General features: G+C 36.9%; 1 protein-coding gene across 2 annotated transcripts in view; it reads right to left on the bottom strand.

Annotated features, from left to right (window-relative positions):
- The window catches only part of LOC113660982 (gamma-aminobutyric acid receptor subunit pi), a 44,401-nt gene that overhangs the window by 6,218 nt on the left and 13,388 nt on the right, over positions 1 to 24,795 (bottom strand). Inside the window, exons 2-5 of one of the 2 annotated variants that reach the window (XM_027174857.2) lie at positions 24,091 to 24,180; positions 2,632 to 2,744; positions 1,791 to 1,858; positions 574 to 791 (exon numbers count right to left, since the gene is read on the bottom strand). In XM_027174857.2, coding sequence (XP_027030658.1) covers positions 574 to 791; positions 1,791 to 1,858; positions 2,632 to 2,744; positions 24,091 to 24,143 — 452 coding nt within the window. In that variant the 5' untranslated portion in view covers positions 24,144 to 24,180. Of the gene's footprint in view, positions 1 to 573; positions 792 to 1,790; positions 1,859 to 2,631; positions 2,745 to 3,791; positions 3,867 to 24,090; positions 24,181 to 24,795 lie in introns of those variants that run through there. The other variant, XM_027174858.2, reaches the window with a different exon arrangement.

Below are 24,795 nucleotides of genomic sequence, written 5' to 3'. Positions count from 1 at the left end.
AGCCAAAAACAGGTATCTGGGGGCTCTAACTGACACAGACTCACTGAAATTAGGCAGCTAAAGATTGGATAAAGACCAGGTGATGTTTTGGCGTTTTGTTCTTCAATTGTCTTATTTAAGTGAGTTTGTGCCCACTGTAGGCTTTCATTTCTATTCTTGGCTATTAGGAGTGAAATGCAGTGTGGTCTGTTGTCCATCTCTTGTTCTGTAGTCCATCTGCCTCTAGGCTATACTTTGGACTAAGCTGGTGTAACAGAAGTGCTAATAAAACATGATTCCACTTTTCAGGAGCAGTTCATGCTCTGATTATATTGATGAAGATATGGTACACAAGATTTCTTCAAAACCAATCAACATGTTCATTTTCTCAAGGTTGGACATTTATACTTTGGTTTGTGGGTTTTCATTTCCAAATTCTTGCATGGGAAAAATCTACAATTATGAGACTTGCTTATTTAAACCAAAAGCATTGAGAAATCCTCTGCTTTCATAGATATATCATTTGATATATACTCTGTTGGAGGTCTGGTTCGCTTCCATCCTTTAGTGCTGAGAGGAATTAGGTCAACTCACCGAAGAGCATAAAGCACAGTCCCATTGGGAAAGATTCGGATCAGCCGGTTCTCCACTGTGATATCATGCAGGAAGGATTTCTTGGAATCCACAATAAAAGTATCAGGAACCCATAGCAGCTCCACCAGACGCCCATCCAGACTCAAGCTCTTATTGCCTTCAAACACCAGCCTCTCGTCTGTCCAGCGTTGCCGCAAGAAAATGGTAGCAGTGTAGTCCTACACAGGAGAATCAGTGACACAACTTTATTGTGAGGAACTTTGCAACAGACTCATAATGGAATTCTCTTAAAAACATCAAGTCATTAACAAGATACATACTAGACATGCATCAAGCCTTTGTACCATGAAGAATAGAGTTCCACCAACTGACTCCAAACTAACATTGATGACCTTCCTCTGCAGCAAGCACTTCCACACTCATCGGAGAGACCCAACTTGTACTATTTTAGTTGCAGTGTTAATTCATTGTACTGACTTTTTTTTTCTTCTTCTTTTTTTTACTAGAGTTTTAGCTTGATATTTCTAGACCCAGGCCTATTCCTAGAATAAGGGTGTTATTTGATGGAAACTACAAAGCACTTTTTATAAATTATATGGATAATTGTGTCTGCCAAATGCTGTACATAGTTGTCAATATGTGGAATTTATAAAGGCAGAGATCAAGTGATCATGATTGTGCCATATTCCCTTCAAAGATGACTTTGAAGAGGACTTTATTCCCTTTAAAGTGAGAACCCTTCAAAGTGAGAAGGGTCTCCTTAGTAGAGTTTGAAAGTAATGGCCATTTGGAGCACGTTTGAATATTGTTTTATAAAGCTGAGACTAGTGTATCACTAGCACTGTGACTTGTTCACACTTGAGCAAGCTTCTTAATAATGAATAAATAGTCTAAGACGCATTCCCTCACTAGCTCCTTTTAATTTTGGGGCTGCCATTCAACTGTCAGATTTTCTACATTTTAACCTGAAACAAATGCAAATAACAAAAGCCACTGACTTTTACCAGAAGTATTGATTAAAAAAAATAAAACCTACATCAAACACTACTCCTAAAGTATTCACCTGTTTGATTAAGTTAATTTTACTCCCTTTTACTCTTTAAAAATCTCAGAAGCAAAGTGTTCCCTTGCTCAAAACAATATCAAATACAGTAAAAAAAAAAAAAAAAAAACATCCAGTATTGAGGGTGATTAATTAATCATTTTTTTATTCTTACCATGTTGATCTCTGATATTGTGTCAATGCTGGCAATGTCCAAACTCATCCCCACAGTGACAGGACCATCTCCAAAAAAAAATGTGGAATAAAAAAGAGAGACAAAGCAATATGTTTGCATGTTTATGGCTCCCAACAAATATCATTTTGATGATGAATGAGCACTCATAACTATTCCTGGCAGAATAAACATTACCACTCACTGAGAAACTTTCACACAAAGTTTGAAATACATAAAAGTCAAAAAAAAACCACAGTGCTAATAGCACAGATTAAACAAAATTACTTCTAACAATCACAGCTGAATTTCTCGGTTTCACATGGAATAAAGACACACTCTCATGAGGCGGCTGCAGAATTCAACATGATCGAAAGCGGTAGAGTTGGATGTTATTTTTGTGGGTAGGAGAAGACTGGCTAGCAGTTGAGCAGGCACAGGATGGTGCCATGGTGAAGAGATAATGAAAGATTCTTTTTGAAGAGATACACAAAAATACAACTGACTGACAAATGAGAGCAGAGGGTAAGAAATAGATGCAGTATGGAATTTACTGTACTAAATTTATCTGAGGTTTGTGTGTTATCAATGTAGGGTTTTTCATGTGTCAATCGAAACAAAAATATTTTGTAAAAGTCTTTGATTGAATTTGTTTCTCTCTCTCTCTCTCTCTGTGTGTGTGTGTGTGTGTGTGTGTGTGTGTGTGTGTGTGTGTGTGTGTGTGTGTGTGTGTGTGTGTGTGCGTGCGTGTGTGTGTGTGTGTGTGCGTGTGTGTGTGTGTGTGTGTGTGTGTGTGTGTGTGTGTTTGTGCGCTTTTGTGTGTATGAATACAGACTTTGCTTACTGTCAAAGAAAGGCCTCAGGTACTTGTTGTATCCTTTCATCAGCTTCTGAATGGTGGGAGGCAGAATCTCTCCCTCCTTCACCTCAGCACTCAGTAGTGGCTTCTCTAGGATGCTGCCGGCACATAGGGAGATATAATGAAAGGAAAGTGAGAAGGAAACCAAATCTTTTGTCTACTTTTTTCTGATGCGATAGCTGGGGGCTCCAGCTCCTGCTGAACTACGCCACATTAGTGGAGCAGTGGAGTGATGATGAGTGCAGTGTTACAGCCTAAATTGCATACTAACAGAGAACAGGAGATTAAAGCTTCCAAAACTACTTCAAATTAGAATTTTGTCTGTCAAAGGCAATGTTCTTATGTAAGAGAATTGTGTATTATTATCAGAATTGGACAGGTAGTGCAGAGGACTGGGATATTCCCATCAGTGTGTTGACCATTTTTTGATTCAGGATGTTTTAGAATTTTACAGCTAGAATCATTATTTACCAAGTTTGGTAATGATGATTTTGCAAAGCCCAGAATAATGTGCATCCACAGAAGGATAGAGTATTTATAGAACATGGTGCTTGGCACCAACTTAGCTTTACTACATGAGAAACCTTTATACGCAAGGCTATATTATAAAGCACAATGGGTGAGGGGGTTGTTTAACTAAATAAAGCGAGTGATTTAATACCCACCCACTCACTTTATCTAAGTCAGAAACTTTTTGTTTATACATTATTTATTTGCTTATTTAATGCAAATTGTTCTGCATAATGATTATCCTCTAAATCAAGGGTTCCCTTTTTTTGTCAAAAATCCCACACGATTTGTCGCAAGCAAACATGAAGTCAAACATTTACTTACTGTAACTTATCTGTCTTTTCTAGCATTTTAAGCAATGAAACCTTCCAGGAAACATTCAACTGGTTCTGTGTCCAAGTGTGCTTTAGAAAAATGCTTTCATGTGGATTCATACAAATAAATTGTAAATTCAGCTTGCTTTATTTTTGGGATGTTTTCCATGCTGGAACATTTGTTGTCATGGTTGTTGTGGATTTATCTGAAGTTTTAGGCATTAATTTGTATTATTGTCTCAATAAAATAAAAAAATAAATATACATACTATTATACTATTTTAATTATATATAGTATTATATAATTAAAATTGAATTTACTGTGACATTGGTTTTCCATCGCAGTCTCATGAACTCCTGATGAACCACAATTGTTTTGGTGGCTCATTAAGCCTTGTACTTCATAGACAGGTGCATCCAATCATGAGAAAAGGTATTTAAGGTGGCCAATTGCAAGTTGTTCTCTTTAACTCTCCTATGAAGAGTGGCAACATGGAGGCCTCTAAACAACCCTCAAATGACCTGAAAACAAATATTGTTCAACATTATGGTTTAGGGGAAGGCTACAAAAAGTTATCACAGAGATTTAAGATGTCAGTGTCCACTGTGAGGAACATAGTTTGGAAATGGAAGACCACAGGCACAGTTCTTGTTAAGGCCAGTTGTGGCAGGCCACGTAAAATATTGGAGAGGCAAAGGCGAAGGATGGTGAGAATGGTCAAAAACAGCCCACAGACCACTTCCAAAGACCTAACACATCAACTTGCTGCAGATACTGTTACTGTACGGGAGAGAGATGCAAAAGAAGCCTTTTCTGCACACACGCCACAAACGCAGTCGCTTGAGGTATGCAAACACACATTTGGACAAGCCAGCTTCATTTTGGTACAGTATAAGGTGCTGTGGAGTGATTAAACAAAGATTGAGTTATTTGTTCATAACAAGGGGTGTTATGAATGTTGAGGAATCAGTCACAAAGTTGAAGTTATGCCAGGGCTGGATATTTCAACAACACGACGACCCAAAACACTGCTCAAAATCTACTCGGGCATTTATGCAGAGGGACAAGTACAATGTTCTGGAATGGCCATCGCAGTCCACAGACCTGAATAACATTGAATATCTGTGGGGTGATTTGAAGCGGGCTATCCATGCTTAGCAACCATCAAACCTAACTGAACTGGAGATGTTTTGTAAGAAGGAATAGTCCAAAATACATTCATCCAGAATCCAGACACTCATTACAGGCTATAGGTACAGTAGTGTCTTTAGTCTGTCATTTCGGCTAAAGGAGGCTCTACTAAATATTGATGTGATGTGATTTTTCTGTTAGGGTGCCCAAATTTATTCACCTGTCTAAATTTTTTTTTTTTTGATGCATATTGCACATATTCTGTCAATCCAATAACCCTCATTTCACTACTGAAATTTCACTGTGTCCTTCAGTTATTTGATAGATCAAAATTAAATTCCGGATCCAAACTCCCAAATATTTATAAATGAAAATCCTGGAAATTGTCAGAGGTTCCTAAACTTTTGCATACGACTATACTTTCATATTCTGAGGGGGAAAATGGTCTTGAGGTCTTGGTTTTTCCTTACTGTCCCTCTATTTCAATACTTTCCATTCTGTCATTCTTACACACACCCATTCTCTCAACACCCACATTTTTGTAGGTCCTCCTGCTTCTGACTGCGTATTGTTGCAGAAAGGCTGTCTTGTTCAATATAACATACACACAATCACATTTTGAAAGCTGGCAGACTTGCAAAGCATACAACTTGGCATGGTCATTATTGTCCTATTTATGAAAGGACAGGTGTGGCAACCCTAATTTTCAAGTGGAATAGAGTAATAAAAAAGGCATACAAATTAAATCATGTATTAAAGCCATTGCACATTAATATATAACTCATGTTTACAAAGTGTCCAATTGCAAGGTCCTCTGACTCATATCCCCGGCGTGTGCAGGAACTGTGTGGAGAATTGCATCACTTTCTCTCATATACAACAGCTTAAAAGACGGATGCTCCATTCTAAATTGATTTTGCACAGACAGAGCGGGTGAAAAAGACAGAAGGAATAGAAAAGAGTATGCATATAAACACAAATGTGTCTGTCTGAATGCAAGACATGGAATAATAATGATGTGATTATTTCCCCACAGATATTACACTCCTGTCTGCTGGCATCACGTTGCCCATCATCATTCTGGGATTTGAGCTGCTCACAGATGAAACCCAGACAGGGATACATGGAGGTCAGTTTGAAGCCATAATGGAAAATCCAAGAGCTCATAAACTTGAGACAGCACAATCGGACTGGCAGAAATGGATGGTGATAGCTGTTGAGGGAATTCATTTCAGAAGAACCGGAGAAATTTTTAGTTTTAACTAATTAAACCTCAAACCTGCATTTGAACAAAAAAGCATCTCTTTCATGTTTGCGCTGGGTTTCTGCTCTCTGTCTCTCTCACTCAACTCCCTTTTGATTGAAGTAAAGCCTGAAAACTTATGACAGCTATCTTAACGGCAGCAGTGGCATAATGACAGCTTCTACTCAGCACTGTCAACGATGAAATATGCAATATTTACAAAATGTCACATGTTCCTACAAAAAATCAGAGCTCAGAAATCCACTAAAAATTGGTGAAGGGTTTATGTATACTGTGTATTGCATACTATGTCTCCTAGGGAAAACAACGATGCATATTCTGCTGTTGCACCCCATCCATCTCAATGTATGATGTTTTGTGTATGGTGAGATGCATTTCTGCTCAAAGTTGTTGTAAAGAGTGATTGAGTCAATATATCCTTCCTGGCAGCTGCAAGCAATCTGCTGACCTCTCTTATCAACAAGCTGTTGAAAGCTGCATTCACATGATAAATCTAGTAAGTAATCTTAACTAGAGTAATGACTCTAATCATATACCTACAGTCAAAATTCTTTGAAATGTTAATTTTGGATTTAGGTATCTAATTATATTGTAAGGTGTATTTTAACACTTTCCATGCAACTAGGCCTAATGCCTAATAGGATCCATTAGTGATCCACTTCAAATGTTGAGCAGTGTATTTTATTTGCATTTATTTCTCTTATAATGAAGGGCTTTTCAAAGAGGTATTGGTGCGACCTAAAATTGGACCTAAAATATAATCGAATGCTGTCCATTTCACAGACATACTGTATGGTGAGCTCACTTAGCCAGCCGGCCAATGGACATATCTGGTCTACTTCCTAGTTATGTAACAGCAATTTTAGATTATTCAGCATTATACAAGCAAATCAGTACACATCAATACAGTTAAACAAACTATTTGAGAACAATTCTGAAATCAACCACACTAGTGAAAGTCCAGTTTTCAACCAATGAAAAAATCTAATAAATTGACTAAACCATTGAATATTTGGTCTTAATCATGGTGTCCGATGGTGTCAGTATATCTGAGATCAGATAGCATTATGATTAAGCCAACTTGAACGATCAACTTTTCACTTGAGAGTGGAAAAAAGCTAAACAAGAATCTCTCCAAGCCAAAAAGATAAAACAAGATGGAAATCAATAACCACCAATTCAAGGTTGGATAGAGAAATATTTGTTCAGCAGCCACGTGTTAAAGCCTTTTTATTGTTTGTGTGTGTGTCTGTGTGTCTGTGTGTGTGTGTGTGTGTGTGTGGGAGGTGGGGTGGATATGAAAGAAAATATGTTCTTTTGAATAAAAAATAAGAAGAATCTTAAAGGCCACATTCATAATTGAACTGATATTGAGAATTAACAACCTTTTTTGTTGATTATATTTTCATGTAAATCAGGAATTGCATATCGAATTTGTCATACTGTGTAGACAAAAGTGGCAGAATGATTCTAATGTTGTAGAGAAGTAACTGACATGAGCGTGTCACATTAGCAACATGCGAGGAAAAGGACAGTTGATTGTCCATGGTTACCCCAAGGTTGTGAGAAGTGACTGAAGGTGAGATCAGATATTGCAGTGCAGGGATATTGAAAGATCATGACCTGGGGATGAATGAATAATATGTCTGCCAGACATGCTGAGAGCCGAATAGAAGCTGTAGTATCTGAGTATACAGGGAGAAAAGGAGAGGACCATGTACTGAACCCTGTGAGACACCAGTAGAGAGTCTGCATGGAGCAGATGTCACTCCATGTTATCTGATATGACTGACCTTCCAAGTAGGAAGCAAACCATTCCCATGCTGATCTGCAAATTCCAAGACTCCTGAGGGTGGCCGTATCAAAGAAAGGTATACTGTATGCTGAAAGGTCGAAGAGGATGAGGATGGATGACAGCTTGGCTGATCTAGCAACATGTAGTTTCTCAGAGACATCCAAGAGTGCAGTCAATGTCGAAAGTACTGCTTTAAAGCCAGACTGGTTGGGATTTTGCAGGTTGTTCTGTGATAGTTAGACATATTGTTGATTATAGACAATGCATTTAAGAATTTTTGATAGAAGCAACAGAAGTGATACCATTCTGTAGTTACAGATGACTGGTGGATCCAGAGCAGATTTCTACAGGATGGGAATAACCCTTGCTCTCTTGAAGGTAGTTGGTACATAACCAGATGTTAGGGATCCTTTAATAATCATAGTGATGAATGGCAAAAGGTCTTGCAAGATGGTCTGGAGCATAGTGTGACCAAACTCATGGTCTGGACCAAATGAGTTAAAAAATCTCTCGTAAAATCTCTTCTGGTGCTACGGTTGATAAATGTGACAACGAAGAAGTAGGTGTAGTCAGAGCAGAAGTGAAGGTACAGCAGATTTTTTCAATCTTCTCATGGTAAAAATAAGCAAAGTCTTCTGCAGTCAGGGAGGATAAGGCAGTTGGAGCCAGATGGGTTGAGAAGAGAAAAGATGTTGTGGAGCTTACAAGGGCCTTGTCCAGAAGCTTAAAGCTTTTCCTTGTAGAAGGAAGTCTTGGCAGAAGTCAGGTCTGAAGAGAACTTAAGAGTATACGGTAAGACGCAAGATCTGCAACGAGTTGCTGTACAACACATGAAAGGCAAGGAGAAAAACAAGAAGACTTATTGGGTTTAGAGGACAGATGGCAAAGAAGGTCCACGGTTGAGGAAAGAGATGAGAGGAAAGTGTCTGTGGCTGAGTCCAATGGTAATGAGAAAAAGGAGACAGGATAAAAGAGTGGCAGAAGCTACAGAAGAAGGGAAGACAAAGGCTGCTGGGGTAAGAGAGATGCTGAAAGTTGGTTTGAGGTAGAATAGGGAGAATGATGGTGAAGTATACCAGGCGATGATCAGAGGTGTCAAGTGGGGTAGCATTCATGTCTATAGCTGGGGAAGGAGGGGTGAAATCCAGGTCCAGGTCACTTCCTACCTTGTGTGTGGGAAGGCAGCTGTTGAGCATCAGGAAGAATGACTCCAGAAGAGTCAGAGAGGAAGAAGATTAAAGCTTATCAGAGGGAAGGTTCAAATCACCAAGCACTGTCAGAGGGGTGCTGTCGAAAGGGAAAGAACTGAGCAGTGTGTCCATTTCTTCCAGGAAGTCTCCTAGGGAAAACAACAATGCCATATTTTAATCGGATAGGTAACTGAAATGGTATGAAATTCAAAAGAGGAGATATTTATTGAGACAAGAGAAGAGGTGTGAAACACCATCTCAGTGACAACAGTAGACCTGTGCCACCACCTCTGCCCTTTTCTTGTGGTAAGTGAGAAAAAGCATGGGCAGAGGATAGAGCAGCTGGTGTAGTGGTGTTCTGTGGGGATATTCATGTCTCAGGTTCATGCTTTCCTTATGGCAGACTGGAAATTCCAGAGCTCACCTACCACCACTGTTTGAGACTCAGACAACAGAGGATGGTAGATGAGGCTACTGGAAATGTGACCTCTGCTCTGTGGACGAGAGCACCTATGACTGTAAGAGATGTCTACAGAGATGGGTTTGAGGCACATATTTGCAGTCAACCAAAAGTGAGATTTAAAACATGGTTTGGTAAAATAGATCAAAACAGTACTATACACTTATTTAGAAAATGTTAGAGGTTTTAGGGATACTTACAAACCTTCAATTTAAATAGGTAAGCCATGCCCACAATTCACAATTTTAAGGGAGACTGAAACTTCTCTTGATTTATCAGCTGAGAGAATGACTAAGCAAAGACCAACACTATGGGATAACAATGCTATACAATACAACAACGTTCAAATCACACAACTCTAGAACAAACCGAGTTAAGCAGATAGTACACAAAAATTCTACCTTACTAGGACACAATATATTCAAATAAAGAGATAAAGCACACACCTGACACAACCGACTACACCTCAGGCCTCCCCACCTGACATCAGTGCCTGACCTCACTAAGGTAAATGAGCAAATCATTACAGCCATGCTCCAAAATCTAGTGGAAAGCTTCCCAGAAGATTATTTTGTTTTCATAACAACTAAGGGAAGACAACATCTGGAATGGGATTAAAAAAAACACATATTGGTGTGATTTTTAAAGTGTCCTTATATATATATCACATCAGTGTATAGATATTTTTCTAATTTAGTAAATGGACCAAATCTTTACCTTACCATTAAAGGCTATAATGTAACCCTTTCCTGCGTAGTGTCATCATCTCTGTTTTAAAAAAATATATATATAAAATATTAGATATAATCATTTATAAAGACTACAATTACAATTTTCAGCCTTATATATTTTAGACCTGAATGCTACAAATTTTGGGCATTAAAAAATAAGATTTTTGTATAATTCCAGACACACTGTTTTAGTCTTTTTTATTACTAATATGGAGAGAGGTGCCATATCTGCTTTCTCCCTCCAAATAGATTGCCTTCTTAATGTCAGTCTGCTCCACACCCTGACTAATGTGCTTCATGACACCCAGTTATCTTTCTGTCTCTTTTTCTGCCACAAAGTGTCATCGTCAGCCAAACCCTGCCTTAGATATTTCTCCTCCTTCTCTTTCATGCCTTCTTCTTTCTTTTTTATCAAGTCCTTATCTGTTCTGCTACCCCATTCTCTGTATCTCTGTGCTTTAACTCTGCATAGTTGCTGAACATGAGGAACGGCAGCAATAAGATGATGGATGGATGGTTTTCCTTCTCATCTTTTCTTTTTTTTTGTAGCAATTAAAAAGATTTCGTGTTATTATAAATCTCATTTAAGGTTCCAAACATTTCTCATACTTCCATTTAGCCAAATACAATTACATTCATACTACCAGCAGAATCTTAACCATTTAAAAATATATATGTAGTTTCTAAGAGGATAACAAATAATAACTGCTGATTAAATACAGTAATATAAATAATTTCTTAATATAAATAACATACCCATGTGTGTGAATGAATAACAAAGCTAAATTCTTTACTGTAGCTAAAATACATATCACCTAAATATAGTAAGCATATGATTGTTGAGCAGGGTTGATATGACAGTTATGAAATTGAATTTGTCAACAATTATATTATGTGAAGTCAAATTCAATCTACACCATGTAATAAGCATACGTTTCTGCTGAATAAGCAGTGATAAAGACATTTCACAGCAATTACTGCTGTGCAGCTATTTTCCTGTCTGAATCTGTCAAATCTGGGGAAACTTGTATTAAATCCTTATAAAGATTAAAAAGAAACATTCATCCAAAAATCTCCAAATCAGTTGCAGAAGGTCTGCAAGCTCTTTTACCCCTAGAGCTAACACTTTATGGGTCTAACCACAAATATTTACTTAATGCTTTCACAGTGATAAATGAATGCATGTACACTATGAAGCTTTGGAGAAATATAAGCATGAGCTTTATATCAATTAGATCTTCAGTCAATAAATATCAGTATGGGCAAAATGGGTTCTTAGTGACTTTGAATAAAACTGGGCAGCTGAAGATTAGAAAATGAGCAGGCCATGTCTTTCTAATTTTCACTGGTTTTGGTGAGCATGTGCCCATTGCTCAGTAGCCTCAGATTCTTGTTCTTACTTAACAGAATTGGAGATGCAGTATTCATGTCACAAATCCAGAGTCAGATGCAAGTAAACACTGTATTTATTGATTAAACAAAAACAAAACAAGATCCACAATCCACGCATCCTGCTTGGTGATTAAGGAGTGAAAATGAATAACTTAAATAGAGTGACTAATAGGAGCACATTAAACCGGTGTGTATAAACAGGAACTGAATAGAAGAACAACAATGGAAGAAATTTTAAAAATGTGAGTGGTGGTCCAGACGGATGGAAAATGCGAGACTTGAAGCAAATCTAGTTCAAGGTTCAGCATGTTGTGCATTATGAGATACTTTTCTTTGCTTTGCTTACCACCTTTGTAAAGAGTGATTCTTTAAATCAGTCTGGCATCCTGTTTCCTCCTAGTTGTAATAATATTTTACTTAAACAGGATCCATTTTTACTGGTTTTATTTGGTTTGTGGTGTGTTTCATTCATCTGCCTACACCAAAACCAACTGCTAGCACTCGGACGCCTCCTAAGGATTATGACAATAGCTCTCAGACAAGCCTGAATAAATCCTCTCTGCAATAATATGGCTGTTACTCTATGGCTTAAATGTCACTAAATAGAAGCAAAATCAATTACAAAAAATACCTAGATATTAACATATCTTTATCAATCTGTATAAATAGCATATTATGGCAATGGCAAAAAAACATAATATAGTGAGCTATTTATTTATTTATTTATAATGAGAGGGGCATATTTCTTTGTATTTTAGGCTCAACGTGGGCACAGGTTTAACATCATTGGCACAGCTTGTGCGGGACAGCAAAGCCTCAAACACGGTCTATTTAGTCTGTCAAAGATAGCCAGCTAGATACCTGCAGAAGGAAAAGCCACCAGAGATCACCTCCTCTAGAGGATTTCCACTTATGAAAAATTCATGCATACAGAATCAAGCTGGTAACAACGTGCATGAGGAATTTATGTCACGTCGTAGCTATGAATTTCTCTCCCATAGAACAAGTGCTGAAGAAATATGTCTGACACAAAAATATTCACTCATAACCAAATCATCTTACCAAATATAGAAATGTTTCACAAAGATGGACCAAGACTGGGATTAATCCATAATTTTAATTAATACTTAAGCAATTAAAGGAAAATAACCACCAACCCCAAGGTGTGAGGCAAATCATATAAGTCATCATGCTAATACTTTGTGTGATGTTATATGAAAAAAGAATCGACAACAGCCTTCTGAGATGCAGCCCAAAATAAAACATAATAAAATTTATTTGTTGTTTAGTTTAATGTTGGAATGTCCATGAAACAAATTAATTCCTGTTAGCATATGCATTAAATAGCTAGAAACTGTGATTCCCTCAATAACCACTGTTCTTTAATTTTTAAAGACTTTTATTTAAAAATAAAGTTTATCATGTTATAGAGAAACCACAAGGACATCTGTCCTCTAGCCTGAAGACATTCTCCTAAGTTACAGATTTACCTCTGACTGCAACAAAGTGCTGACACTGGAGACTCCTTTCAAAAATGCTAAATAAACTTTTTAAATAAACCCTCTTACAGAAAACTTTCCACATCCACAATTACAAGCTCAAGGTCAAAGTCAACTCTCATTTCTTCTGTCATTACAGATGTTCTAGAAAATCTAGTTTATCTAGAAGACTGTGCTACATTTAACATTAAAAATCTATTTGTGGTCCATCATCCAAACAAATCCCTGTGCAAGTTGTTACTATAAAAACAATAATGTAGTAAAATGAACACTTTGATATAAACCTTCACCTTAAATTAGAGAACACATTCTAAGCAATCAGATTGGAAACGAGAGATTACCTTGTTCCTCATCTGTGGATATCTCTCCTAAAGTATAATTGGTCAGCAGAATATTCACTCATAACCAGATCTTGCTAGCAACTGATGTAACACCTAATGTTCAAGCCACAAGTAAATGAATCAGATGGAATAACAAACTGAGCTAAATTCACACATTCTTGCTGGCTCTGATCCTTAAACTAATTTTCACAGTTATAACTGTATATTTACACAACTAAGGGATGTGTATTTAAAGTGATATGTCCAGGTTTTTCAATGAAAAAGCAATTACATTTATGGCATTTAGCAGACACCCTAATCCAGAGTGACTTACAACTGAGCAACTGAGGGTTAAGGGCCTTGCACAGGGGCCCAGCAGTGGCAGCTTGGTGGACTTGGGGTTCAAACCCATGACCTTCCAATCAGTAGCCCAACACGTTAGCCACTGAACTACCACATCCCACATCATAACTCCAAGCCAGTTATCTGCCTAGCCCTAGTGCTGTCACAACTAGGCAATATTAATACCTCAGTGGACAAGGGGAAAACTCTGGGAACACACACTGTTCACACAGCCTGAGGTTAAAATGAGCACATGTATCTGGAAAACATTAATTTTTTATATGCTAAGTTTAACCTGGTATCAAATTTAAATGAAATAATGACGTTTAATGATTAAGTGATGACTTGCTAAGAGCTAGCACTCTATTAGCACTCTAAGAGGCAGCACACTATTATTCATCACATAGCCAAGCATCACCGTGAGTACTCTAAAATCTAATTACAATCATAAGCATAATTCACCTTCTATTACAAGTCTTTTGTTTATGTCTCATACATGGAGAGTCAAATTATGGTTAACCATGCAGAAAATCAACTCAGTGTAAAATTGCCGGGTTTTCTGAGGGCTACACAGGATGAGCCTCATAAACAAGCTCATTAATCAGTGTGACATGGCACTATAAGCACAACAGCATCACTTCTGGCCCCTGAGCAACACAAGTAGGGGGAGGACACGGGAAACTTAGTTACAAGCCAAGTTTCCTCCCTGAGCTGAGTATCAGCTGGAAAGACAAAATTACATTATTGGAAAAAAGTTTTCAAGAAGTTTGGAGCTAGTCTTCTCTAACCAGAAGCAGATACAAACTGTAGGCACATATACTGTATAAAATATTGTAGCTCCCTGTTTTTTCTATTTCTTATCTTGTTTGGTTAGCTTTGGGTTTAGTCAAGTATTGTGACCTAACATATACAGGTTACTATAATATAATAAGGAAACAAAGATTTAAATAAAAAAAAATTCTATTGACTCAGCTTTTCAAACTTGACACAAATATAATTTCTATGTATCATGTAGGAATTTGGAGAAACACAAATTTGACTTTTATTCTGAATGTTTTTAATCACTTGATAGCTAATGCATTAAAATAGTTCCACTGACCTAAAAATGTTTTGTTGTTGATTTGTTGTTAGCATCTGATGTTTCACATTGAAGTGTGCAATCATTTGCCAACATTTTGGGTTCCATTGTACTGCTAAAGTTACGCAATGCCCTCAGAATTTTCACTAAGTGCATCGACTCCATCGGGATTTCCACAGAAGTCTAAATGTGAGTGCAGAACATTTAGGTCCACAAGATTCACCCAGAACGTTTCAGGTAGCAAAATATTTCTTGAAAATTATAATTCCTCTGCTCTCCAGAAGATAGAATAGACACTTTCCTGAGCATCAGGAAACTTGATTCTGATGAAAAATGTGTGAATATTTAATATACTCTGACGTACAGTATAAGGTGGAGAACTGCAGTGAAGGTTCAAAGACAGGGCACACAAAAATATAGAAACATTCTTATTTGTTGTTATTTTTCTCTGAAACTTGGATTAACGTTCTCCAAAAGTGTTAACTCCATATTTAATCAGATTTTTGCTATATTAAAGCTATAAAATGTGCTTGTTAAGTGAGTTACCATGGTAACACCAGTTTAAAATGCATTTATTTTCATTTCATGCACATCATATTCAGACACTTGAAATCCATCCATTTTCTGCACTGCTTATCCTACTCAAGGTGGCTGGGACCCAGGACTCGGTCCCAGGGGGCACACAACACAAGGCAGGGGACACCCTTGAATAGTCACTCACAAATAGATGCACAGTTATTGTTGAGTGTAGACCACACTGACTAAATGACACAAAAAGTGAATGCAGAACTATAAGAAGGGTAGATTTCTGGAGGTTTTTGTTTTGTTCTAAGAAGCCAGAAAAAAATCAATAAAGACTCTTGGGTAGGAGTTGTTGAATACTGTAGTAAGAAAGAGATGGGAAGGTGGTGGATGCAGAAATGTCATCCCTAGTGGAGAAATAAAGAGATGTTAACTAAGAAGAATGAATGATGGAGCTTCAGACATGGTCTTTCTCCCAAATGTTGGTCATTCCATAAGCAGGGCAGTGGCTCAAACACCTATAGCTTTATCTGAATGGATTGGGCTCAGGCCCTAGCATTGCCATGTCTCTATAGCTGGGTTCTTGAACAAGGCCTTAATCCTAGGCATGATTTTAAAAGTATCCAAGTACCCAAGGCCAGGTTGTACTCTTTGATTTGTTATAATAAGTGTGTACTGCTGGAAGGGCAATGTGTTTATGTGTTTTTGTGTTGCCAGTAGGTGTTATACCTGCATGTCACTGTTTGTTTGTGTTCACAATTCTGTCACACCTGCTGGTCTTTTTTCTCTTCGGGCCAATTTGGTGACTAACCCACTAACACCAAACCTCAAACCTAACCTCTTCTATAAAAGATAAAGTGTATTGGTTTTTACACAGCTGCCCGATCTAGAATCTTTCATGCAGACCCCCTAGAACATAATAGTTTAGAATTAATTGTGAAATTGTTTCGCTAATTCCAGTTAAGCTTTAGCCCTGCAAGTCATGCAGGCTGATAAAAAGACTTCCTTCTGCATTACAAAATCCCTCAGCAGGGCATCTGATATTGTTACTATTGTAATAAGAGGCTAATTTAAGATTCCCACTGTGCTAGGTAAATGAATTGTGTGTGTGTGTGTGTGTGTGTGTGCGAGAACGAGAGAGTACATGACAGAGTGAAGCTTTTCAGAGTGCTCCTTCTTTTACTTAGCCTCTTGTCTGTTTGTTTACTCACTCAGCACATAGCATTAATATTTGATTTAGCTCTGGTATGTCAGTATAAGCTTGTTGCATGTATATGAAATTACACAATGGTATATTATACCATTAATGGTATATTTATGACTGAATTTTGGTCAAGGAAGCAGACTCTTTCTCCCAAATGTTGTTTATTTCATAAGTGTTTGATGAACGGTTTGTTTGTAAAGAACTAAAGCGTCACCTTAAAACCTTGAAAAAAACATTTTGCAAAACAAAAGTGTTTTTCTGCTGGCATGTGGATTTATTCAGAATGATAATGTAGATCATTATTAAAAGATGTCCTCTTCAAAGTTCTTCCACCATGTTCCCAGCTGATTTGTATGCTAGTACAATATAGCCATATTCCACATTACATTATAATGGATGGTTGCAATGACACCAAATAAAACCGCATTAAGTTCCAGCTTAGGATTCAGCCCTATGCATAAGTAACCATGTGGCTGTTGTAAAGGCTGTGTGTGAGAAGAAGAATAAATAGATCAATAATAATAGCATGTAAACAGCTATGCTACTAAGTATTTTTGGATCAGTATGACTCATTAGAACAAAATGCTAAAACTTATTATGAACGCAGGAAAACGGCAAGGAGTTTCAGGCTGTTAAAAATGTTTTGTCCTTAAATTAACTCAGAGAAACCTGAAGACCATTTAAAATAATATACAATAAAATATTTGTCACTTAAAAAAACACTGTTACCTTTAACAAAACGGTCACCTTTCTCTCGTAGCAAACTTTTTTACTATCTATTACAATTTATCCTTTGTCAAAATTGCTCAGATCCTAATGTGTGCATATTTTTCCTGCTTCTAACACATCAACTTCAAGAACTGTTCATTTGCTGCCAGATTTACCCCACCACTTTACAGGTGTCATTGATATAAGATAATCAGTGTTATTCACTTCACACCACAGTGCTTTTAATGTTATGGCAGTAGCTGTTCAGTCAACTACAGTAGATGTAATAAAAGTGATAGTAAAGCCCTGCATGACAGTGATTAAAGTCTGGAGCAAATTTTTTCACCATTTTGTTTCACCTTTTTCCACAGGAAAACTTGACACATGCTGATCCTCTATCTATCTATCCATTTTATTGCTACATGGGCAAGAGGCATGCCTGTCTGAACACTTGTTTCTCAGGACGGGTAAATACTCGAGAAAAACTGCTCGGCCGTAAGATTGGTTAATAGTTTCACCTTGTTCCTCACCACAGCTCATAGCCTCCATAAGGTTCACTGTAACAGCAGAATGTTTTGATCAGACATATCTCTGCTACACTATTCGCAAAACTTTTAAAACATTTTCGTTCACCTGTGAAAATTATTTATATGTAGTTATAGATACGTGCTTCTGCTATCATTCTCAATGTATTTCAAGATTTGTTTTTTGTTCTTTAGCAGATGACAGAAAGACAGAATAAAACATTATACTTTGAGAGATTCTGGAAGTTTTAAGGACGAGAATATTGCCTAACCACATACGTCGAACTTTCCTTCTCTTATCCAGTACCAGTGAATATGGCTTCATATGATGTTTTCATACATTAGACATTATAACACTGCAGTTCATCATTGTGTCTGAGCAGTAATCCAGGGACAAGCTGTCACATTTGATCGAACATTCTGGTTTGTCTCTATACACTCTCTGTGGTGGTAGATGCATGACTTATTTGTGGTTTCGAGCTCTAACCTACTGTTTCTATGGTTCCAGATGAGGAGTGATGAACTCTGCTTTTAGACTACACACAGGCCTGTAGCTTGTTTCATACATACATGCATACACACATACATGTACATACACACATACATACATACATACATACATACATACATACATACATACATACATACATACATACACACATACATACATACATACATACATACATACATACATACATACATACATACATACATACATGCATACATACTGTACATACATACATACATACATACATACACATACATACATACATACATACATACATACATGCATACATACATACATACAGTCCATACAGTACATACATACATACATACATACATACATACATACATACATACATACATACATACATACATGGATACATCTCAGCTGTTTTGCTAAATATAAAACCATATTTCAAGTTTAACCAACTTATTATAAGCAATGATTAAAAAACCTTTTTTAAGTCATTCCCAACATTAATTATACTTAAATCCCAGCTAATTAGCAGCTGAGTAGGCAAGTACTTTTACAAGCACCAACTGCAGTTTCTCCAGTAGAGCAGGATAGCTCTAACACGTTCATGCAGTGAGGCCTAATACAACAGAAGAACATTAAAAGCACATGTTTGTTTGTTTTTTATAGAAAGCCAATCAACCAACTCCACCACATGTTAGATATATATTTGGAATCTTAGGCAAAATATAACAATCATTAAGCAAAATGCAAATGCTAATAGCAAATGCTGTTTGGCTCTAAACAGACAGTATAACATGGCAAACCACCTAAGCTCAGCAACTGGCAGAACAGAAACCCTGGCATAACACTGACATAGAATTGCATAGTGATCGAACACTGATAAGACACTGAGAAAACACAGAGAACAATGCTGTTGAAGTACAGACTTTCTAAGCTTTCTAATTATGAACAAAAATTCCAACAAGATGATTTTCTTGGCTCTTTTATTTGAGAAAAATATTATAAAAAAACATAAAATAAGGTTATAATTGAATCTCTTGCTCTCTTTAACTGCTAATGAGCTAACTGGAAATTCATTCACTCATACCGGACTGATCTGAAAGTTATCAATGTTCTCATTGATTTGACAAAGTTCTTCCTTTAATAACTGCATTACATTGTTCAGCATTCTGGAATAAATACTTTTCATTAGTCTCTGTAGCTAATGTAATTAATAGATATGTGAACGCTACAGAAATAGTCACAGACTACAAAACTAGTCACAGTTTTGAGTGTGTTATTAGAGATACAGATTTTAGATTTAGTAATCAGAGTCAGATTATGCAGTTTCCCTTCCTTTGTGTGTGTGTTTGTGTGTGGTCTGTTGCTTGTACTGAATATGCCTCATAAGCTGTGTGTGCTTATTTGCTTCTGTGTGTAGTTGGTATTGTATATGGATGTGTATTCATTTGTAGACATGTGTTTCTGAAAAGTCATCTAAGTTTAGCTACACAGCATGTGTCATTAACAGAGCGTAAAGGGGTATGGTCACAAATGAACCTTCTCTAAACTAGCCCATCATCCTCCTGCATGTGTGCCACAGGGTTCTTGGCTAATGTGGTTGGCTGGCTGCAGAGAAGCATGTGGTGATTAGGATTTCCCTGCACACTCACGCTGGCACAGTCAATGACAATGTTCACACTCTTTGAACATCTTATCTAAGGTGGGGTGTACTGCTCTCAAGTCTCTTGACTAAGCAATGCTGTATACCACAGAGAGAGATACACTATCATCCTCCCTGTCTTTTCCACTGCCTCTGTCTTACCATCTCAAAAGCACATATGCAAAAAAAAGCCTATTATGAGGAATAAATAAAAAAAATAAAAATAAAAAAATAAAAAAAATAATAATAATAATAATAATAATAATAATAATAATAATAATAATAATACCTACAATGAGTGACAGCTTATTTGTTAATAATGAACGCTACTAATAAACCATTATATGTCACTCAAACCAATACAAATATATTTTTACTGATTACTTCTATCCTATGACATATTTCTCTTCTTGAAGGATTCCACCTTAATCAACATAATAAAATTCAGTTTGATGATTAATAAACCATTCAATCATAGCTGGCTCAAAATTCAAATGCAGGCTAGCACGAATTCTCAGTAAAAATGGCTAGCAGGAATTACTAGAATGTACTGTATTATGACTAAAACTGACTTACTAGAAAAAAAATAATGACTAGCAGGAACGCTGTGAAAAATCTAGGATAGAAAATATTTAGTTCTGACTGAGGATATAAAAATAAGTTTACCTGACAGAGAAAACAGAGAGCCTAAACACACAAATAAGTCAAACTATTGAGTAAAACTAGCATGTATGCGAGGTAAGCAACACATATAACTGGTAGCATGAAACTTAGTAAATTAAGTGTATCAATGACCAGAATGAATGAAACATAAATCTGACTGTAAAAATGACTAGCAATACTAATTAAAATTGGATAACATAATCATTTCCAGTCACAGCAGATATCAACTATGGATGATTCTGTAGCAGTGGGTTAGACAGCACTCTCCACTGCTATTACCAAAACACCAATGTATTGTGTTCATCTCTTCATTTCAGAACAATCCCAGGTTTTTATTTAGCACACTGGCTAGTTTAAGAAAAAAAAAACAGAAATCTGAACACACTATTCCATCACATTTCAGTAGTGAGGACTTTATGAGATTCTTCACTGATAAAATCGAAAGTATCAGGAATAAAATAGGTGACGCTCAACATATGAGAGCAACCAGTGACACAATCTCACCTAAGGCTTTACACAGCTTCACAATTACAGGACAGGAAGAGTTAGATAAACTTATTGCTACAGCTAAATCAACAACATTTTCACTAGACCCCATCCCAACTAAACTACTGAAAGAAGTGTTACATAAAGCTGATGAGCCTCTTCTTAATATAATTAACTCCTTGTTATCTTTAGGTTATGTCCCGAAGTCTTTTAAGTTGGCAGTTATTAGGCCACTCATCAAAAAACCTAACTTAGATCCTAATGAACTATCAAATTACAGACCTATCTCACACCTTCCGTTTATGTCTAAAATACTTGAAAAGGTTGTGTCTGTTCAACTGAGCTCCTTCTTACAGGAGAGCAACATCCTTGAAGAGTTTCAGTCAGGTTTCAGGCCCCATCATAGCACAGAAACTGCACTTGTTAAAGTTACAAACGACTTTTGTTCTTAGCTTCGGACCAAGACTGTATGTCACTATTAGTTCTACTTGACCTTAGTACACAGGTATTCATGGTCAGGCCTTAAGTTGGTTTAGATCCTACCTGTCAGAGCGATACCATTTTGTAGAATTAAATGGTGAATCCTCCAGTTTATTACCAGTCAATTATGGGGTCCCTCAAGGATCAGTTCTAGGACCTCTGCTTTTCTCTATATACATGCTTCCATTTGGGAACATTAGAAGACATGGGATTAGTTTCCATTGTTTTGCTGACGACACATATATATATATATCACATTATATATCTCATCAAAACCAGATGAAATAGCCACAGTGTCCAAATTAACTCAATGCCTTAGAGAGATAAAAGACTGGATGAGCTGCAACTTTCTATTGTTAAACTCCGATAAGACAGAAAAACTACTCATAGGTCCAAAAACCAGTGCACATAAACTCTCACAATTTAACTTCTATTTAGAGGGATGTACTGTTACTAGAAGCTCGACAGTGAAAGACCTCGGTGTTATATTAGACAGCAACTTGTCTTTTAAAAATCATATCGCTCATACTACCAAAACAGCGTTCTTCCACCTTAGAAATATTGCCAAGCTGAGAAACATCCTGTCTGTATCTGATGCTGAGAAGCTAGTTCATGCGTTCATGACCTCTAGACTGGACTATTGTAATGCATTACTAGGTGGTTGTCCTGCATCTTTAATAAATAGGTTACAGTTAGTCCAAAATGCAGCTGCTAGAGTTCTCACTAGGACAAGAAAGTATGACCATATAACCCCAATTTTATCATCTCTACACTGGCTACCTGTTAAGTCTAGAATTGATTACAAACTGCTGCTACTTACGTACAAGGCTCTTAATGGTTTAGCTCCCATGTATCTAACTAGTCTTCTAACACGTTACAATCCTTCACGCTCTCTGAGATAACAAAACTCAGGACTTCTGGTAGTTCCCAGAATATCTAAGTCTACTAAAGGTGGTAGAGCGTTTTCTTATTTAGCTCCCAAACTTTGGAATAGTCTTCCTGATAGTGTTCGGGGTGCAGACACACTTTCCCAGTTTAAACGTAGATTAAAAACTCATCTCTTTACTCAGGCATACACATAATACATCCCATAATATCATGCACCAGTACATCAGACCAGCACATTTTTATGAACAGCAGATATGTTAATCCCTTTCCACTGCTTCTCTCTTTGTACCCATTCCGAGGCATCCAGACATTGTACCAGCTCCCAACGTCCTCTGTGGGACGAAGCCTTTGGACCCCCACTGAGCCGAGGCCGACTCTAAGAATCCTGAGACATCTCCAGTTAGACTCTGTGATACTAAGGAGATCCGAAGTCCATGATCCTTACAACAATACAACATTTAAATGACTGTATATTACAATCACACCCCCAGTGTCACCCATATGAGGATGGGTTCCCCCTTGAGTCCGGTTCCTCTCAAGGTTTCTTCCTTTACCAATTTAAGGGAGTTTTTCCTTGCCACTGCTGCCTGAGTCACCTCAGACTTGCTCATAGGGGAATAAATACCTACACATTGTGAACTATATATAATCTAATAATAATCTAGAATTTTTATTGTTAATTCTTTTACTTTTATTATTTGTTATTTCCTTAATCATTAATTATGTTTACCTTCTGCTCTATGTTTATGTTCTGTAAAGCTGCTTTGAGACGATGTCTATTGTAAAAAGCGCTATACAAATAAACTTGAATTGAATTGAACTGAATTAGTGTTTAAGAGACTTGCAGGTAGTTCTGTCAATGAACCTGAATGATTAAATAAATCATATGAAGCACATTTCGAAACATCTAACTCGACATGATTAGGGACGAGAATAGAACTGCTCATACATTTATGCATAGAGAATTAGGGAATATGGGAATATAATTTGGCAAGTATACCTGTAGCTGTTATTACATTAACCTCTTTATTCAGTCTTCAGCACCACACTGATTTTATTTATTTTCTTACTCATCCTAATGGGCTCATGTAACGTAGGCAGTTTGGTTACACAGATTCTACAATGTTGTTGAGAGGCTAAATATGAGTAGCACCAGGAGCAGCAACAGCCGACAAACAATATTTTTATATTGCAGTGCTCAAAAAATCACCAAACATATCTATCTATACAGGACTACAATGATCGGATGAGCCCATAGTTGAAAAAAATAACTAAGACATGGTGGACAGATGGAAATAAAAACACAGGGGATTATCGGCATATCGTGGAATTACCCATGGAATCCTCAAGAAATACTTTTCTCTTCCGAAAAGCAGTAGAAGGTAGCGCCAGGGTCCCAGAGGAATGTTGTTTTATTTCACTGTGTATTGCACCAGCTATATATAGTCAAAATGACAAAATAAAGCCTCTTGACTCTCTTGACTTTTGAAAAGAGGCTCAGTGCTTTTATTGCCTCCAAGATAAGTAATTGAAGAAGTGTCAAATTTAAAGCATTTCACTAAAAACAAAATAAATTAAATAAAGCATGTTGTGCTTAAATAAAAGTATAGAACATCATCATATGGTTATGCTGGAAATATCACTCAATGCCTGTGTAATACTTTTTATATACTAATTATCATGTAATTAAATAATAAAGCTATACTGACCAATTACTGATTACCTGCATCTCAGTGTAAATTAAAATGCATTTATAGCCACTGCACATTCTAAAACAACAACCTAAAGCAGCTGAAAGAAAATCACCAGTATAACTTACCTGCTGAAGAGGATGAAGGCAAACAGAGTGAAACAGGAAGGGATCATGGTCATGATTTCAGGAAGACAGCAGGTGTCTCCTAGAGTTTAACTAGAAAAAAAAGCAAAGGGAATGTCATGTACATCAAGTATAAATTCACATTTACACAGTCCACAGTTTATTAATAGCTGAAGGTTGTTTATGTCATGTGAATGCAAACAAGGTTGAATACAATAGAAAATGTGTTTTGTTCTCTCACTCAGTGAAAATGTATAGCTCCTTCTGAAAAACAGACAAATACTTCTGTACATATATATTTTTAGCATCTCAGAGGGCTTTTGCATATGAAACCACGCACGACGAATATCACTGGAGCTGACGACTACGGGCTTGTCGACAATTTATCAGCCTGAGGGGACTCGAGACACTCACATTAGATGTTATATTGGTAAAAACACCCAGTTCAGGGTGTATTTGCACATTGTAAGAAATATGATTTCTGTTGTTTTGAGATGGAGTAAGTACAGTGTGAGGAGTTGAAAGGTCAGTCTGTGGTCATGAAATGCAAATTTGTACCAATTCATATAACCGTTCTGTTTCCCAGCTTGTCAGACTAAGGGCTTCTACAGATTATCATTTTATGTGCTGCTTACCACAATGGTAGATGCATCGTACAAATAATTAACCTTTTGCCGTGACCTTGAAGCATGACTGCATCATTTCAAT

Source organism: Tachysurus fulvidraco, chromosome 4, assembly GCF_022655615.1.
Source record: "Tachysurus fulvidraco isolate hzauxx_2018 chromosome 4, HZAU_PFXX_2.0, whole genome shotgun sequence".
Classification (NCBI taxonomy): Eukaryota; Metazoa; Chordata; class Actinopteri; order Siluriformes; family Bagridae; genus Tachysurus; species Tachysurus fulvidraco.
Note: the sequence above shows the minus strand (reverse complement) of the source record. Positions and strands in the feature narration are given on the sequence as shown.